Source organism: Fukomys damarensis, unplaced genomic scaffold (assembly GCF_012274545.1).
Source record: "Fukomys damarensis isolate Sample0158 unplaced genomic scaffold, DMR_v1.0_HiC HiC_scaffold_16, whole genome shotgun sequence".
NCBI classification, from domain to species: Eukaryota; Metazoa; Chordata; class Mammalia; order Rodentia; family Bathyergidae; genus Fukomys; species Fukomys damarensis.
The window spans coordinates 12,371,296-12,390,176 of record NW_022900928.1 but is presented as its reverse complement, the minus strand read 5'-3'; the positions used below and the strand labels follow the sequence as shown (position 1 = coordinate 12,390,176).

Sequence of the window (18,881 nt, the reverse complement as noted above, 5' to 3'; positions counted from 1 at the left end):
GAAAAAAAAAAAAAGAAAAAGAAAATGGACGGAACTGGAGATCATCATGTTAAGCAAAATACAACAGACTGAGAAAGACAAGTATCACATGTTTTCTCTATTATGTAGAATCTTAAAAAAAAAAAGATGAGCTGGTTCTGGTGGCACATGACTTAGTCCCAGTACGTGGGAGGATGAGGCAGGAGAATCTTGTGCGTTTGGGATAGCCTGGGCTGTACAGTGAGACCCTGTCTCAAAAATTGAAGAAAGAAATAAAAAGATGGCGTGAAAGTAGAAGGGTTACTATTATTACATAAGAGGAAGGGGGTAGGGGAGAGGTATGAGGAAGGGTAGTAGGGCAAGTGGATATAATCAAATACATTATATGCATGTATGAAAATGCATTGAAACCCAACATTTTGTAAAACTAATAGGCATTAATAAAATACATTTTTTGATAAAGAAAAAAAAAGGTTTCTCTACTCAAACTTGGTCACCTTTCATATTTTGTTAGGCAGGGCTACAATCCATTCATGCATCTAGAAACCTGGGGTTTGTCCCTCATACTTTCTGTTTCTTCACAGCTATATCCCACCCATCAAGTCTCCCAATTTTATGTTTTCAAATCACGTTTTTCTTTTCATCTCCAGCATTACCACCCTAGCCCTGCCTGGCACTGATTCTTCCCAGGACTAACACAAAAACTTCCTCTTGACCAGCCTCCCCCCACCCACTCTCACACCTTCCATCCATGCTCAAAGCCATGGAGCACTTGGTATTTTGTAAATACCAACTGAGCTTAGTGCTTCTGATGTGTCTCACACATACCCATCTCTGCTCCAAATCCTTCAACGGTCGTCATGAACTTAAAATAAACTTAAAATAAAGGGGGAAAAAATCTTACCGAGGCCTACCAGGACCCAACCTTCCTCTCCAGCTTCTCCTTGGCCCTCAAAACAGAGTTACTACCTAGGCTCTTTTCGAATACTAAGTTATCTCTCACTCACAGGGGCCACATCTGATTGCTGACAGGAAGGATTCTTGAAGGGAAGGAAAGGATCTTGTCTGTTTTATCATCATAGTATCTCCAGCTTTTAGCACAAATCCTGACACATAGTAAGTGGTCAGTAAAATCTAAAGGAATAAGTTTCAGCTCTTCTGAGTTTATTTCAACAAATCATACCAGGTCCTTCTCTAATACAACTCTTAACATTCCTGAGGTTCTCTGGAGTCTGCCTTGGGCTAATAGAAACATAATTTTTTGCCACCTCTCTTCATTTCCCTCATTGCCACTAAAGTGACCTATCTACTATAGATGACAAGACCATGGCATTGCCGTTGCTGTAGTTCGCATCTGGAATGTTCCCCAAAGGCCTATGTGTTAAAGGGCCAACACAGAATGTGGTCCTCAGGTGGTGCTGTTGGAAGGTGGTGGAACTTTTACAAGGCAGGGCTGAGTGGGAGGAAGTTAAGTCACTGGGAACGGGTGTGCCCTTCAAGGTGGCACTGACGCACTGACCTCCCCTCCTCTCCTCTTGCTGCTTCCTGGATGCCATTAGGTAAGTAGCTTTATCTATTTGTAGATACCACGTTGTCTAATTATAGATATCACTCTATCTCACCACCATGGTGTACTGTTTTGCCACAGGCCTGAAAGTGACATGGTCTGAAACCAGGAGCTAAAACAAACCTTTCCTCATTTAAAACTGATTATCTCAAGTATCTTTTTCACAGTAAGGGAGACCTGACTGGCAACACTGCCCTTATCACCACAGGTACATTTATTGAGGATTTATGTACCACAGGCACTATGGTGAGTATCATGCTTGTGGTATCCACTTAATCCTCACGGTACTAAGAGCTATATACTACTAGCCCGAGTTTTCTGACAAAGAAGCAGACACAGAGAGGGCTTGCTGATGTGGTGGGGCCAGGATCTAGACCCTGGTTGAACTTTAAAAGTCTATAGTCTTAATCACAAACCACTGCCTAAAAATGGGCTAATGATACCAATGAGTAGTGATATCATAAGGGTTCAAGCACAGTTGCTCCTGTTTTTGTGGTGCTGGAGGCACTGTGGGGAGGGTTAAACACTTGGCATCTTGCTCAGAAGAAAACTAATGTGGCTGCCCTTCTGGGGTTGAAACAGCTGGACTGGTTTGAAAAAGAGACTTTCATGAAAAGCAGCATGCTGTGGCAGTTCCACAACAGAGTGTACAGAGAGGGGTTGTTATAAAACTAATGCAAAGATCTCCAACCAGGGGAACAAGAAATTTATAATGAACTTGGATTTCTTATGGAAAGTTCAGACATCAGGCCTGCATGGGGAACCCAAACTTAAAATAGTTCTTTGAAATTCTTTTGCTATTTTTCTTTCTGCCTACCTGTCACATACAGTTATAGACTGAATATATCACACTTGGAAGCAGAAAGCTTTGCTTGAATTCTGATGTGCACAGGATTGAGCAAGGGGCTCCATTAAGGAACCTGGGCCTCAGACAAGTTTTGGTATTGCCGGAAGCCAGGAGCTGACAATGGACCTGACTGTCATTCTCTGTGTCTTGGCTTGGGGATAACCCATTCTTCAGAGTCTCCTTCTCTCCCTTTCCTGTTACCCAACACTGATTGGGTTAGAAAGCAGGTAAAATATTTGCGTTCTTACTCTTGTCGAGCACTTTTACAACCACAATCTCATGAAGTGAGCTAATCGCAACAACAATCTTGACAACAGGTGCTGCTATCCATATTTTACAAAGAAAAAAGAATAAATGACTTGGGATAAGTTCCCACAGAGACAGAGGGGAAGCCAAGATTCAAACCCTGTTTTGATAGATTCCAAAGTCTGTACTCTTTCCATTATAAATCAAGAGTTTACAGCAACTAAGCCTTCAGGACAAATTACAGCACCTATGTGGTAGTGAAGCCATGAAAGCCCATTCGTTTCCTCCTTCCACTGGCGCTCTGCTCACTGGGCACCTGCACTGTGCCAGGCACTGCCCTGGATGTTGGTGGCACACACATGGGTAAGGTGTGCCACTGCTACTGGGAGATGTTCACAGTCTAGCAAGAGGAGCCTTCTAGGGAAAAAGGGTCAAGAGAAAATCAGAAAACTGAACGAGAGAGGAAAGGCAGAGGATCTCAAAACATCAGAACTAGAAGTGTTCTCGGAAGATGACTACTCTAAACGTTGCCGCATCATCTGGAATCACTTTGAGAAGTATTACAACCTACAACTTCCAAGCACTCAATATTCCCACTTCTAATTATCCCAAATGATTAGCTATAACCAGTTCATATGCCAGTGGCTAAAACCTGAAATCCAGACCCTTCATTCTGCGGGTGTAACAGAAAGGGAAGTGACTAGCCCAAGACTCCTAAGGAGTCAAAGCTTTAGACAGTCAAGTCACTTGAAGCCATTGTTTAAATGTTGGATTTTTCTGCACACGGTGGCACACACCAAGGAAACTGGAGCCTGAGGCAGGAGGACAGAAAGTTCAAGGTGAGCCTGGACAATTTAGTGAGAACTTAACTCAGTTTAAAAAAAAATGGGGATGTAATTTAGTAGTTGAGAGCTTACCTAGCATGTGTGAGAGGCACTCAGTACCCCAGATCAATTCTCAGTACTGCAAAATAAATGCCTACATACATAAATTTATGTACTATATATACATTTGTAAGTACATGTATGACATTTATGTACCTAGGATTAGGTTGTTCTTTTTTTTTAATTTTATTTTTATTGGTACATTTTAGGCATACAGTACAATTACATTCATTATTGGGATCTTGTGCCTTTACATGACAGTTCTTGGTTCTCATTTTTTTCCTCTTGTCCATGCCCTCCCTTCACATCCTCCTCTCCTCCCCATTTACAAACACTTTATTTCCATTTTTTCATTTTGGCATGTTTTTTTCTTTTTCCTTATTACCTTTCCCCTATCCTTCCCATTTTTCCTACACCTTTAGCCCTTTTCTTCTTATTTCACATGGTCAATTATCTCATTAGGATCTTATGTACTTATGTACTATTATAGCTTTTCACACCAGAGAAACTATTCGGTATTTACACATGTGTGACTTATTTATTTATTTCACTTAGGAGTATATCCTCAATATGTATCCAATTTCCTGTGAATGAACCTAATTTCTTGTTCTTTATGGCTGAGTAGTATTCCATTTTATAGAAAAACCACATCTTCTTTATCCAATTTCCAAGTGATGGCAAATGGGCTGTTTCCAAGATTTAGTTATTACAAACTATGCCTCAATAAACATGGGTGTGCATATATCACTGTGGTATGATTCCTTTAATTCTTTTGGAAAGATACCCATCAGAGGGATGGCTGGGTCAAATGGAACCTCCAGTCCCAGCTTTTTGAGGTATCTCCATATTGAGTTTCATAGTGGTTGTACTAGTCTGCACTCCCACCAACAATGGAGAAGGGTTCCTTTCTCCCCACAACCCCGCCAACATTTGTTATTGGTTGATTTCTTTTTTTTTTTAATTGAGTTTATTGGTACATTTAGGGATACAGTACAGTTACATTCATTGTTGGGATCATGTACCTTTACATGGCAAGTCTTGATTCTCATTTTTTTCCCCTTACCTCTGCCCTCCCTTCACCCTCTCCACCCCTCCCCATCTACAAACACTTTATTTTCATCTTTTCATTCTCACATTTTTTTTCTTTTCCCTTTTTGTTCTTCCCCTACGTATCACACCTTCCCTACACCTTTAGCTCCTTTCCTCCCATTTCTAAATGTCAGTAATCTTATTAGAATCTTATGCATTGTTGCAGAATATTCACACCAGGGAAACTATTTGGTATTTACACATGTGGGACTTATTTATTTCACTTAGGAGTATATCTTCAATATGTATCCATTTTCCTATGAATGAATCTATTCTCTCGCTCTTTATGGCTGAGTAATATTCCATTTTATAGAAAAACCACATCTTCTTTATCCAGTTTCCAACGGATGGGCAAATAGGCTGTTTCCAAGATTTAGCTATTATAAACTGTGCCACTATAAACATGGGTGCACATACTTCTCTGTGATATGATTCTTTTAGTTCTCTTGGAAAGATACCCAACAGAGGGATGGCTGGGTCAAATGGAACCTCCAGTCCCAGCTCTTTGAGGTATCTCCATATTGATTTCCATAGTGGTTGCACTAGTCTGCACTCCCACCAACAATGGAGGAGGGTTCCTTTCTCCCCACAACCCCGCCAACATTTGTTATTGTGTGATTTCTTGATAGCAGCCATTCTTTGTGGGGTGAGGTGGAATCTCAGTGTTGTTTTCATCTGCATCTCTCGAATGACCAGTGATGTGGAACATTTTTTCATATATTTTCTTGCTGCTTTTACTTCTTTGTATGAGAAATGTCTGTTCATTTCGGATGCCCATTTTTGGATCGGGTCTTTAGGTTGATTTCTTGATAGCAGCCATTCTTTGTGGCGTGAGGTGGAATCTCAGTGTTTTTTTCATCTGCATCTCTCGAAGGACCAGTGATATGGAACATTTTTTCATATATTTACTTACTGCTTTTACTTCTTTGTCTGAGAAATGTCTGTTTATTCCAGATGCCCATTTTTGAATTGGGTCTTTATATTTGGGGGGCTGATTCTTTTGAGCTCTTTATATATTCTAGACAGTACTCTTTTGTCTGAGGGCCAGCTCGTAAAAAGTTTTTCCCACATTGAGGGTTGTCCCTTAGTTGTGCTGATGGTTTCTTTTGCAGTGCAGAAGCTTTTTAATAAGATGAGATCCCAGTTGTTGATTCTTTCTGCTAGCTCCCGTGCTACTGAGGATTTGTTTGTAAAGTCTTTTCCTATACCAGTGTCTTCAAGAGTTCTGCCTAACTTATCTTCCAGCAAGTTTAGTGTTTCTGTTTGAATATTGAGATCTTTAATCCACTTGGATTTTAATTTAGCGCATGGTAAAAGATAAAGGTCTAGTTTTAATCTTTGGCAGGCTTAGACCCAGTTTTGCCAACACCATCTATTAAAGAGGCTATCTTTCCTCCAGAGGGGATGGTCAGCTCCTTTGTCAAAGATGAGGTACCTGAGTACATCTGGAGTTGTTTCTGTGTCTTCCAGTCTGTTCCACTTATCCTCAGGTCTGTTTCTTTGCCGGTACCATGCTGTTTTTATCACAGTGGCTTTGTAGTATAGCTTCAAATTGGGAATTGTTATACCCGTTGCCATGTGTCTGTTGCCTAGGGTGGCTTTTGCTATTCTGGGTCTCTTGGGGTTCCAAATGAATTTTTGGACTCTTTTTTCTAGTTCTGTGAAATATAGTGTTGGCATTTCAATTGGCACTGCATTGAAGGTGTATAGCACTTTTGGTAGTATGGCCATTTTCACTATGTTGATTTTTCCTACCCAGGAGCAGGGGATATCCTTCCATTTTCTTATATCCTCTTTGATCTCTTTTTTCAGAGTGCTGTAGTTTTCAGTGTAGAGGTCTTTTGCTTCTTTTATCAGGTTGATTCCTAGATACTTCATTTTTTGGATGCAATTGTGAAAGGAATTGTTTCCCTCATTTCTCTCTCAGTGAGCCTGTTATTTGTGTACAAGAAGGCAATTGATTTTTGGGTGCTGACCTTGTATCCAGCTACTCTGCTAAAAGTGTCAATTAAGTCTAGAAGTCTTTTGGTGGAGTTTTTTTGGGTCTTCAATGTAGAGTATCATATCGTCAGCAAATAATGACAGTTTAATTTCTTCCTTTCCTATCTTTATTGCTTTAATTTCTTTCTCTTGTCTAATTGCTATGGCTAATGTTTCCAGAACTATATCAAAGAGGAGTGGTGATAGTGGGCATCCTTGTTTTGCTCCTGATTTTAACGTGAAGGTTTTCAGTTTTGGGCCATTTAATATCATGTTGGCTATTGGTTTTTCATAGACAGCCTTTATTAAACTGAGATATACACCATCTATTCCATTTTTTGCAGGGTTTTTATCATGAATGGGTGTTGAATTTTGTCAAATGCCTTTTCTGCATCTTTTGAGAGTATGGTATGATTTTTCTCCTTGACTCTGTTAATATAGTGTATTACATTTATTGACTTATGTATGTTGAACCATCCTTGCATCCCTGGAATAAATCTGACTCAGTCAGGATGTATGATCTTCTTGATGATCCTCTGTATTCTGTCTGCTAGTATCTTATTAAGGGTTTTTGCATCTATATTCATTAAGGAGATTGGCCTGTAGTTCTCTTTTTTAGTTGCATCTTTCCCTGGTTTGGGAATCAAAGTGATGCTTGCTTCCAGAAATGAATTTGGAAGTATTGCTTCCCTTTCAATTTCATTGAGAAGCATGAAGAGTAATTGCAGTAGTTTTTCTCTAAATGTCTTGTAAAATTCAGCTGTGAATCTATCAGGACCTGGGCCTTTCTTTGTTGGTAAATTTTTAATTACATTTTCAATTTCATTGAATGCAACTGGGGTGTTTAAAATGTTTTATCTGCTTTGTTCAACTTTCATAATTCATAAGTATCTAGAAATCTGTCCATTTCTTCTGTGTTTTCCATTTTGTTAGAGTACAGGTTCTCAAAGTAGGTATTGATTATCCTCTGGATTTCTGTTGGATCTGCTGTGACTTCACCTTTTTCATTCCTAATTGCATGGATCTCAGCCTTATCATTCCTTTTTTTTGATAAGGTTAGCTAAGGGTTTATCAATTTTATCTATATTTTCAAAAAGCCAACTCTTCAATTCATTTATTTTTTGTATCATTTTCTTAGTTTCCATTGCATTGATTTCTGCTCTAATCTTTATAATTTCTTCTCTTGTTTGAGTTTTGGGTTTTTCTTGCTCTTGTTTTTCTAAGAGTCTAGGATTCATCATTAGGTTGTTTATTTGAGCTCAATCTGTTTTCCTAGTGTGGGCATTCAGTGCTATGAATTTTCCACATAGAACGGCTTTCATTGTGTCCCATGGATTCCTGTATGTTGTATTGGCATTTTCATTTATTTGTAAAAAATTGTCTGATTTCTTCTTTAATTTCCTCTGTGATCCATCGATTGGTCAGGAGAGTGTTGTTCAATTTCCATGTGTTTGTGAAGTTCCTATGGTTTCTTGTGCTATTGATCTCCAGCTTGACTGTACTATGATCTGATAATATACAGGGAATAACTTCGATTCTTTTGCATTTATTCAGACCTGTTCTGTGAGCTAGTATGTGATCTATCTTGGAGAATGACCCATGTGCAGCTGAAAAGAATGTATATTCTGGCCAGGGATTTAGCTCAGCAGCTCAGTGGCCTGCGGTGCCAAAAAAAAAAAAAAAAAAAAGAATGTATATTCTGATTTTGTGGGGTGGAACACTCTATAAACGTCTACCAAGTCCATGTTTTTCAAAAGCTTGGTTCAGTTCTAGTATTTCATTGATTTTTTGCCTAGATGATCTGTCTATTTGTGACAGTAGGGTATTTAGACCCCCCCCACTACCATTGTATTAGTGTTTATTTGGTTTTTCGTGTTTCTTAATATTTCTTTTATATAGTTGGGGGTGTTAGTATTTCATGCATATATGTTTATGATTGTCATCTCTTCCTCTTGAATTGTTCCCTTTACAAGGATGTAGTGGCCTTCCTGTCTCTTTGAATCAGTTTTGGTTTGAAATTTACTTTGTCTGCAAATAAGATTGCTACCCCTGATTTTTTCTGGGCTCCTGTCACATGGAGAATTGTTTTCCATCCTTTCACTTTCAGTCTATGGGCTTCTTTTTGCATGAGGTGTGTTTCTTGTATACAACATATTGTTGGATTTTGCTTCTTAATTCATTCTGCCATTCTCTTTCTCTTGATTGGTGAGTTGAGGCCACTGACATTGATGGGTATAACATATGTACTGACTTATTATTGTATGTTATTGGCCTTTTGTTGACTCTTTTTACTTTTTCACCTTCTCCTTTTAGTTTCTTGCCTTGCCTATTTGATTTGCTCTGTTGGGCCTCATGGTGTTGTTACCTTCATTGTCTTTTTCTAGGATATTGTTTAGAATTGCTTGTAGTGTTGGTTTGGTATTCATGTAGTTTCTCAGGAGTTCTTTGTTGTGAAGTATCTTATTTCCCCATCCATTTTGAAAGAGAGTTTTGCAGGATACATCAGGAGGTTGTTTTCTTTTCGGACTTGAAATACCTCACTCCAGGCTCTGTTTGACCTGAGGGTTTGTGTTGAAAAGTCTGCTGTGATTCTGATGGGCTTTCCTTGGCATGTGATTTGTTTCTTTTCTCTTACTGCTTGTAGTATTTTGTTCTTCTGTTGCGTTTCTGGGATCTTGTTTATTATATGTCTAGGTATAAATTTTTTTTGATTGTGGCTAGTTGGGGTCCTATATGCCTGACTTATCTGAATGTCAAATTCTTCCCCTGTTTTGGAAGTTTTCTGTCATTAATTCTGAAAACAGCTTTTTTAAGTCATTTGTATTTTCTCCTGCTACTTCATGGATTCCTATCAGTCTTATGTTATTCTTCTTTGCATCATCTAGGAGTTTTTGGATTGATTTCTCATGATCCCCTACTGTTTTTAAGAGACCTCTCTTTCATGGTCACTGACTGCAATCTTATCTTCTATATCTGAGATTCTATCTTCACATTCTTCTATTCCGTGGCAAACACTTTCAATGGAGTTTTAATCTCCTGGATATGTTTGAATCTGTTTTATGGATTCCATTTCTTTCCTATGTTGGGCATTTATTGTTTCCATTTCTTTCTTATTCTGGGCCTTCATGGCTTCTATCATGGTCCTCAGCTCATCGTTTTTTTTGGGGGGGGTCAGTTTCTGTTCTAGAGTCTCGAATCATGACTTTCATTTTGCTCACCATCTATATGGTTCTCTGGGAAATTATTTCTGTTTTGAATTTTTCTAGAGGCTGACTGATCTGTTTTGTTACTTCTTGTGCTTTGAGTTCAGGGTGTACCGGTTCACTATCAGACTTTTCATCCTCCTTTGCCCTACTGTTTGCCATTGGTGAATTGGAAGTCTGTCTTTGTGTCTTGCTTAAGTGCTTTCTCATTTTTATTTTTGTTGTTGGGCTGTCCTTGGTATAATCTCTGGGTTATCATCCAAATCTTCCTAATATAGTTGCTCCCTAGCTTCTGGGTCTCTAACAACCCACAGACATTCTCATCTTCATAACATCGAGAAAACAGCTCATCAAATCAACCACAATCCTTTATACCAACTGATACAATCAGCAACACAATATGATCAAGTACAACTTGGAAACTGACCACCTGTGGTAGTCACTAGTCTATTAACCTTAAACCACGTGAATTAAATTGAAATCAAGAAGCAGTCCAAAACATGCCTGCAGTGAACGAACTTTTCAATATAGTATATTTACCATTTAGGATGGGGGCACAGACAGAGCTGGACGCAAGACCCCTGATCTGAGCTAGCTGATGACAAAACCCCACGACACCTTGGGCTGCAAGGGACAGACTGAGTTCCCTGACCTCCTGAACGGTTGAACTCCACACAGTTCTACCACAGGTTTCCCCTGCCCTTTCTTTAAAGATGTTCAAAGTTGGGAACTCAGAAAAATACCCTTTATGACCACCTCTGCCTCTGCAGAGTGGGTCCAAAGACTGGCACAATCAGGAGGTCTGAGAGTGCATGGGGGGGTCCTTGGGGGAGTTGTGGGAGTTCAGGGGTGCCTGTGCGGCTACCTTCCTAGCACTGGAGCGATGGCAGTGGCCCAGCAGGGGAGGGCAGGGCTAGCCGGCCCAAGGTCTGGACCCAAGCAGGCCCTCCTGGCACTGGAGCGGTGGCAGCAGCCAGCAGGGGAGGGCGGGGCTAGGATTAGGTTGTTCTTTAAAGATGATGTTTTATATCTAGTAAAAATGTTTTACAAAAGTAAAATAAGTCAATGTAGGAGACTAAAACTATTCTTGGATACACAGAATGGATGCAGGTTGTCATAATCAAGAACAGTATTCTCACCATCCTTCCCAGGTGTTCACTATAAGGCAGAAGACTTTATTTATTAAGGGCTGTGTTTCAAGGTGGTGGTTCCCAGATTATGATTGGAAGAAGGAAACAAATAAGCACTTTAGTATTTGCTAAAGCTTTGTTATGCCCACTACATTTTCCTCTACCCAGAGTGCAGGTGTCCTGGTAACTGAAAAAGTGATGGGCCTTGTGCTTCCAAGTCCTCTCCTCAATCCCCTTGTCTGCTAAGAACATCAGAGAATCTTCTGTCCTTCCAGCTTTATGTTCTTTGCATTGCCTGGATAAGAGACAGGCAAGGACCAGGGGTAAGGAGCTTCTGAGGGCACAGGGGAAGGCAGGCACTTCTGCAGGTCCTCCATGAGCTCAGCACAATGCTCCTCCACAGCCACCACGTCCACTGAGTCTCCCTATTTTGCAGTTTCACTGTGGTTTGCCTCTGTATCTGTTTGTTTGGGAACTTTATCAGCAAACCCTACATGCTCTGCTTTGATACCATGCTCTTTTTGGTGATTATCTTAAGTACTTTCTTGTTGCTGGGAAGAAATCTGACACCTACAACTTAAAGAAGGAATGGTTTACTTTGGCTCACAGTTTGTAGTGGTTTCAGCCCATGGTTGGCTGGAAACAAGACAGGATGGCATGGCAGAGGAGAAAGAGCTCATGGCAAGGTGGTCAGGAAGCAGGGCAGGAGGAGGGATATATACTATACCAGCCCACACCCAGCAATCCACTTCATCAGGCTTCTCCTTCCAACATCACACACATCTATAAACCTCCCAGTGGCCGAACCCACACCCATGATCCAGTCTCACACACTCATGGTCCAGTCACTCCCAAAGGCCCTATCCCTGAGCATATGCAGCTTTGGGGGGACATACAGATATAGCTGGCATAATGAATCTTGATCTGGCTTTCTAAGGCTTCACTGTCAGAGCCTACTCTCGTCTTTTTTTCAAGCTGTACAGGAACCCAAAAGCATGGTTAGAGAGGCCAGTGGGGGCAACTCTGGAGAGCTCACTATTAAGAAAAGCCCCTTCCAAGAAGCTGTGCTGGGTTGAAAGGAGCCTTGGCAGGAATGCAGTGAGATTTGGGTGCAGGTGATTGATCTCCCCATTCTGGTCTTGGCCCTGATAGATCAGGCAAAGCACATCTTTCTTTTAGTCTCATTTTCCCTATGTGTAAATGAAGAAATTAGATTAGCTTGAGTCCATGATTCCCATCCAGATTCTGAATTTTTTTTTCTCTTTAGGCTTGTATACAAATGACTAAGACAGACACTATGACTCAAATGTTTATGACCCAGAACTGTAAAGCTATGGTAGAAGAAACTGGCCAATCCCATTCTCTTTTCTACTCAGCTGATAAGAAGTAAACTCAGGCCCAGAGAGAGACTGTAAGTTCTGTGAGGGCAGGAAGCCTCTTGCTAACTGCCTGTCTGGCACACTGTCAAAAATGTTTGACTGACTGAACAAATATTTTTCCTCCAAGGTTGTCCAGCTTGGGGGCAGGGAAAATACCATCACTCCTTGCCTAGAGGGAGAAAGCACATGAGACAAAAGTATAAGGCTGCTTCTGGCCCCTAAAGGGACGGTGTGTTCCAGCTGGAGAGCCAAAACAGAGCCAGGAACAAATTCTCAAGGCTGGTGGTGCCAGTGGCGCTTGGCCACAAAGTGGGTTTCTCCTAGAGTACTCCATGCTGTGCATAATGAATCACAATATGTCAATTTCTGTGTTCTGTTAACAAGTTCTATCTGCATGTGCATTGCCAATGAGTGCCCTGCAATTCGTCACAGATCTACAGTTAGTGTGTGGCAGAGCAAGCGGGCTAGAGGAATCTGAAACACTCCAGGCCCGGGGTTATCAGGTGGTGGGTTTGACTTTGGCAGCTACCAGTTCTGGCCTCAATGGTCAGGCAGCAGGGTGTAGGGATGTGCTGGTTCCTCTATGGGGAAAGGGTCTGTATCTTGGGTACCCTTTCATAAACTGACTCAGATACATCCACAAAGAAAAGGCCATCTTTGTATTCCTTTCTCTGAAGTACTGAACAAAATGGGACAGAGGCAGAGTGGTGATTCTAGTCACCTTCAGCACAGTTCGATGGACTGGCCATGTGGTCACTGGCAATAGAATCTCACACAGGATTCAAAATCTGGTTCTACTGTATAAGAACTGTATGATCCTGAGTAATCTCTTAATTTTTCTGCAACTCCTTTCCCACAATGGCAAAAACAGGAGAGTAGTACCCATCAGGCAGAGATATTACAAAGATTAAGTGAGATAATGAGGCTCAAACCCAGAATACTGCTGGCCTGCAGCAGGTGGTACACACGAGCCTTCACCACGTTAGAGATGTTTTCTGAATGAAGTCAAAGCTCTTGAGGAAGACTGGGGCCATGACCCACAAAGACAAAACCAGAAAAGGCCCTTTCTGCCTTGGATGTGCGTGTTCCATCTGCCCCGGGAGTTCCACAGTCCTGATTACCACTGCAGTCACGTGAAGATGTGAGAGCCACGCCGGCTGTGTGAGAAGTGAGGAAGCATCCTGGTGAGAGGAGAGGCTGTTCCTTTCTCAGGCAGCACCACTGCAGCCCCTGACCTACTTTCTTACTAAAAATAGCCCTTCTTAGGTCACTGCCGCAAATTGAATTCCACTGCTTCACTGCGCCTCTACGCAGATGGGTGGGTGCCAGGGCACATTTGGTGCACTGCTGCCCACCGAGGAAGCCAATCCCTCATGCCCGAACAGAGGGCAGGGGGTGTTTGCACGTGGCAAAGCCTGGCCCTGCAGGTGCCTTTGTTTGAGGGGATAGAGTGGGCCGCCAGGGAGATTCCAGTTCCAGCTCTGAAGTCTGACAGAACTGAATGGAAATAGAGGTGCCCCTGTATTCTTGCTGTTTGACCTTGGGAAAGCTATGACTTTTGTTTGCCTCAGTTTTCTCTTCTATAAAATGGAGATAATAAAACTGACCTTACAGTGTGATTGTACAGATATAAAATGCTGCATAAAAGCAGTCCCTGGCAAAGAAGAGGTGCTCAATGATGAAACTGGTATGGTTATTCTCCACTGTCTGACCTGCTGCTCCCTGAAGGGTAGCAAGGGTCAGGAGAGCCATACAAAAGGCTGGGATGGAGCTCAGTGGTAGAGTGCTTGCCTAGCATGCATGAGGCCCTGCACCGCAAATGAAACAAAACAAAAACCTATAAAGATTATAAACTGAAGGGCCCTCAGAGGTAGTTAGACCAAAGGCTCTCAGATGTGGCTGAATATTCCAAAATCCATGGTGACTTGTAGCAACAGTAAGTCCAGGTCCTTACTCTGGGGATTTGGATTTAAGAAGTCTTCATGACACCAGGAAATGTGCATTTAATAAGCTCTCTGGATAGTTCTGATGCATTCTCAGATTTTAGGCATGATGGTCACCTCATTAAAATAAATGCAGGAACGAATTATTTATCTTCCAATGTAAATATAACACATGGCTCTTTTAAAATATGCAGAAAATATGGAAAAGTAAAAAAATGAAAATTCAATCAACATGTACTGAGTGGCTGTTATATGTCAGGACTTTTGCTAAGTGCTGGTAATCTCATCACCACACACTTTCAACCCTCAAGGAGTGCCCAGTCTGTGTGTAGAGACAAGACCATAATACAATATATTGTGTGCTAAGAGCCAGGTAACACAAACACAAGAACAGGGATAAAAGAGCAAATGATTCATCTAAGAAGGCAGGAAAATCTATAGAGATAAACCAGAGGAGTACGGAGGGAAGGCATTTCAGGAAGAATGAACAGGACACACAAAAGCATACAGAGGTGAAAGATATTAGGAAAATGTTCTTAAAGTCACCATCATACACAGTAAATAGTGGCACAAAGACAGCTAGTGCAAAGGAATGAAGCCAGATCACAGGGGCCCAGAAAATATCAAAACACTGAATGCACTGGGGAGCATGATCCTTCCCAATACTTTTCCAAATGTGGCTTTCTGTCTTCATTTTCACATGATCAATGCTATTACTCAATAATGCAATGTTACTTAATAAACACCGCAAATTAGTCAAGCAGATGGGCCATAATTTATCCAGCCTCAAATTTTGTACATTTAGGCAACTCCTAATTTTAACAAGGTATAAAAACATTATGATGAACATCTTTAACCATAAAGCTTTTTCTACATTCTTCTCCTTCCTCCTTCCCTCCGTGTCTCCCTGTTTCCCACTCCAGTGTTGGAGAATCTAGGGCCTTGTGCACCAGGCAAGTGCTTCACCACTGAGCCACACTTCCAGCCCAACTTCTACCACATTTATAATCCTTCCTTAGAAGAGAATTCCAGGGTATGAATTAATAAATGAAAATGAAGGAACATCTTCAGGGGTGTTGGTAACAGTTCTAAAAGCTTTTCTAAAAACAGCACAATTGTTTATATAAATGAAGAAGACAGACCCAAAGTGGCGATGAGACGTATCCAAATCATACTGCAGAATATGGGTGGAACCAGGAGCAACATCTCTGTCCACTGTCTCCCAAGCCAGGCTCTTTCTTCTGGAAAAAGCTCTATTTCAACGACTATGATCAATTCTACCTCTAACTATTGTAAGTTAGAATGGACTTAAGTAGATGAGAATAATATTTGTCACTTTTATTTATAAGCCACTTTATCAGCTTTATGTCACTTTTTACACCCTTATCATGTGTTCTCCCACACAGCAACAAATTCCTTCCTGAGCTTTCTTATTATTTTGCCTCCACACTTTTTTTTTTTTTTTTTTTTTTTTTTTTTTTTTTTTTTTTTTTTTTTTTTTTTTTTTTTTTTTTTTTTTTTTTTTTTTTTTTTTTTTTTTTTTTTGTACCGGGGATTGAACTCGGGTCCTTGCGCTTGCAAGGCAGGCCACTGAACCGCTGAGCTAAATCCCCGGCCCTATGTATATTTTTTAAAACTGATCTACAAGATCCCAAAAGCATCTCCAGGCTGTGGGCATTTATTAACAAATCCATATATGATATTTATTTTATTGCTTTGTAGCACCTCTTGTATTGATGAAAAATTAAGAATTACCTCCAGAATAAAAGCTGATTCAGGCTTCTGTAATTAGAAAGGGATATACTAACTTCCCCATTTCCCAAAGATAATGAGGATAGATTTACTTCAAAAAGACATTTCTAGAGTTTGATGAGTTCAGGCCAGGTCAGTCTAATCTCTTGTGCTTCCTACATTCACAATATCAGCAAATGCTGGTAGACTGGAAAGAGTGCTGTACTAGGAGATAATAAGAATATTTCCATGCACTGAAGACCTCAGAGTAGGCACAATGCTACTAGTTGCTTAACATTAGAATCCTTAAACTACCCTCTACTTAAGGTATCCCTCCACTGCACCCCTTTTCCTTTGGTGATGCTAGCAACTGAACCTCGAGCTTTGTGCATGTTAAGCACATGCTGTACCACTGAGCTACACCTCCTGCTCTTAAGCAATCATCATTTTACAGATGAGAAATCTTGCAACCTGAGACATTAATTTGCTCAAGGTCAACACTATTAGTAAGTGGCAAAGCCAGGATTGGAACCCAGGTAAGCTGACTCAAAAATTTGTTTTTTATGCTTTACTGTACTGCACCAAATATCATTTCCGTACTAGCCCTCATATCATCAAGTTATGCAACTCCAACAGGATGTTCCTGCTCTTTGATTCTAGCTTGCTCACAGGAGAGATGGCAATAATTATCTTCCTGTCTGCCCCTCACACTTGTCACACACATACACAAAGCACTGTTGCCATGATTAAGTGACATAATGGGTGTAAAAGACCCAGAGAGACTTACAGGTTGTTATGAGAGGCCTGCACATCACATCTGATCAATCTGATGATGACTAGACATCCTGCCAAGATGCTCTGTCACTTAAGGAGAATTTAATTACAGTCACTACACAGCCCCTTCCAGTATCATCAAGTGAATGGCTATAAAGCATTTCCTAAGACTTTCAATAAGACTTGAAGAGGTTATTCCCACTGGCTTGAACCATGGGCGGTACATGTATGACTGTCCCATCAGGTACCTTGAGCTACTGGTGGTACAAATGGATCTAATCACTTTTATCGGTCTTTTTACTAATAAAATTAATAAAAAAGTCTGTAAATGGACTGAATCTAGTTAGCAGCTTGAATCTGAATAATTACTGCCAAATATAAACATCAATACTACTGATACCAATTAAAATTATTAAAATAAGGAAGAAGTTTATTTTATTAAATCAGAGCCACTGGGCATTTAGACACAAATTATGGCCCCATGATGAATGTGTTAATACTCTGAGAAACCCCATTAACCAAAATACTGCATTCTTGAGGCATCCTGGGGAATTGTGGTTCCCCAGTAGGTTTCCCTACTCTGTCACTCATGCATGCATTTGTGTACACATGCTCACATATCTTCCATTTGCAGCCTGTTTCTAGAAAAGCAGGGTGCAGTAGAAGGGACACTGGGCTTGGATTCCATCAATAAGAGACCAGTCACAAATGCAACCAGAGCATTTATCCCAGTTTTCTAGAGGTTTCTGGTGAAACATCAGGAGACTAGGCTGTAGTTCTCTAGTTTTAGGGCACTAAGAAAGGTGCTTCTCTCTGCCTGTTTCCTTTTACATAAAACAGAGATAATACCTGCCTTAGACAAATTAGCTAACCCCCCTGGCCCAGCGCTTCCTCTGTGTGTATGCCCTTACCACCTACAGCACTGTGCCGAGGGCCTTGTATACACTCTTTCACTCAGCCTCATAGTCCTTGGGGAGAGGCACTATTAGCTCTAGTTCATAGAAAAGGACACCTGCATTCAGCAGAGCCCCAGGCCACACTGCTGCTGTGTTACACAGCTAAGATTCAAACCCTGGTCGCGCTGATTTGAAACTTTATGCCCTTAACTATTAAATCACATTCCAGAGAGCTGCTGCGAAAAGAAAGGAAATAGCATTTGTTACTATGCATATCCCAGGTGCCCAGTGGTCTACATCCTTCTTCTCTAAGACACAAGGTTGCAAGGAGGCGGGCAGAGCCCATGTATCCAGGGTCATTACATGGCTATGGGCCCTGTGTGGATGTTGAGCATCTTGAAAAAGTTGGGGGAGACTAGATCTGGGAGAACAATATTTGCTACTGTGCTCCAAAGATTGGTGAAGACAGCCATGATGTGAACATGGGCGGGGTTTATGAATGAAATTCTTCTCAAGTTTTAAAAGTTGCAGAGTTGAAGGCAGTTTGACAGTGAGAACCCTGCTGAAGACTAGAGCGATACACTCACCTTCACACATTAGCATAGGTTTCCTTGAAGCTCCAGGTCTCCAAGATGTCTGCTTGCTGCTAATGAGAAAGATGTGACTGTGAAGGCAAGGCCAGGAAGGAAGGTGGCCACTCCCCCACCTCCCCAGTCCCTGCTGCTTACAGAAAAGCACGAAGGGACCAGGAAGAAGCCACAGTTTTAAACCTCAGGCTGGATTCTACTAAAAATAGAGCTGTGATTCAAATATCTATTGCCGAGATCTCTGCCTTTGCACTGTGGAAACAAGGCTGTTTCACCCCTCATCAAATCTACCTCCCCAAGGTGCTCATCCCCACCACCCAGCCAGGAGGTAAGGACTACTGAGAGTCTAATGAGGGCCGGGCACCACGCTGGGTTCTTTACACCCATGATCTCTTCGCTTGTTGCTGCACAACAACAATGTGGGCACATGGATTTTTACACCGGAGGAAACTGAGACCTAGTTACATAAGAGGACATGCTCAAGGTCACTCAGCTATTAAGTGGCAATGCTGAGAAGTAAACACTCCAGTGAGTCCTGACCCCAGAGCCCAGGTCCTGGCAAATATATATGAACTTCATTTTCAGCTTAGTGAGTGACGAAAGCAACAATGCTATCCAATTGACCTTATGGCTTTGGAGGACCCAG

The 18,881-nt window shown here is 41.2% G+C and overlaps 1 protein-coding gene across 12 annotated transcripts in view; it reads right to left on the bottom strand.

Annotated features, from left to right (window-relative positions):
• Sergef (secretion regulating guanine nucleotide exchange factor) overlaps positions 1–18,881 on the bottom strand; it is a 236,139-nt gene that overhangs the window by 55,219 nt on the left and 162,039 nt on the right. Inside the window, exon 12 of one of the 12 annotated variants that reach the window (XM_033764098.1) lies at positions 18,236–18,294. The exons of 10 other annotated variants lie outside the window; for them this stretch is intronic. In XM_033764098.1, coding sequence (XP_033619989.1) covers positions 18,245–18,294 — 50 coding nt within the window. In that variant the 3' untranslated portion in view covers positions 18,236–18,244. The remainder of the gene's footprint in view (positions 1–18,235; positions 18,295–18,881) is intronic. One more of the 12 variants, XM_033764099.1, reaches the window with a different exon arrangement.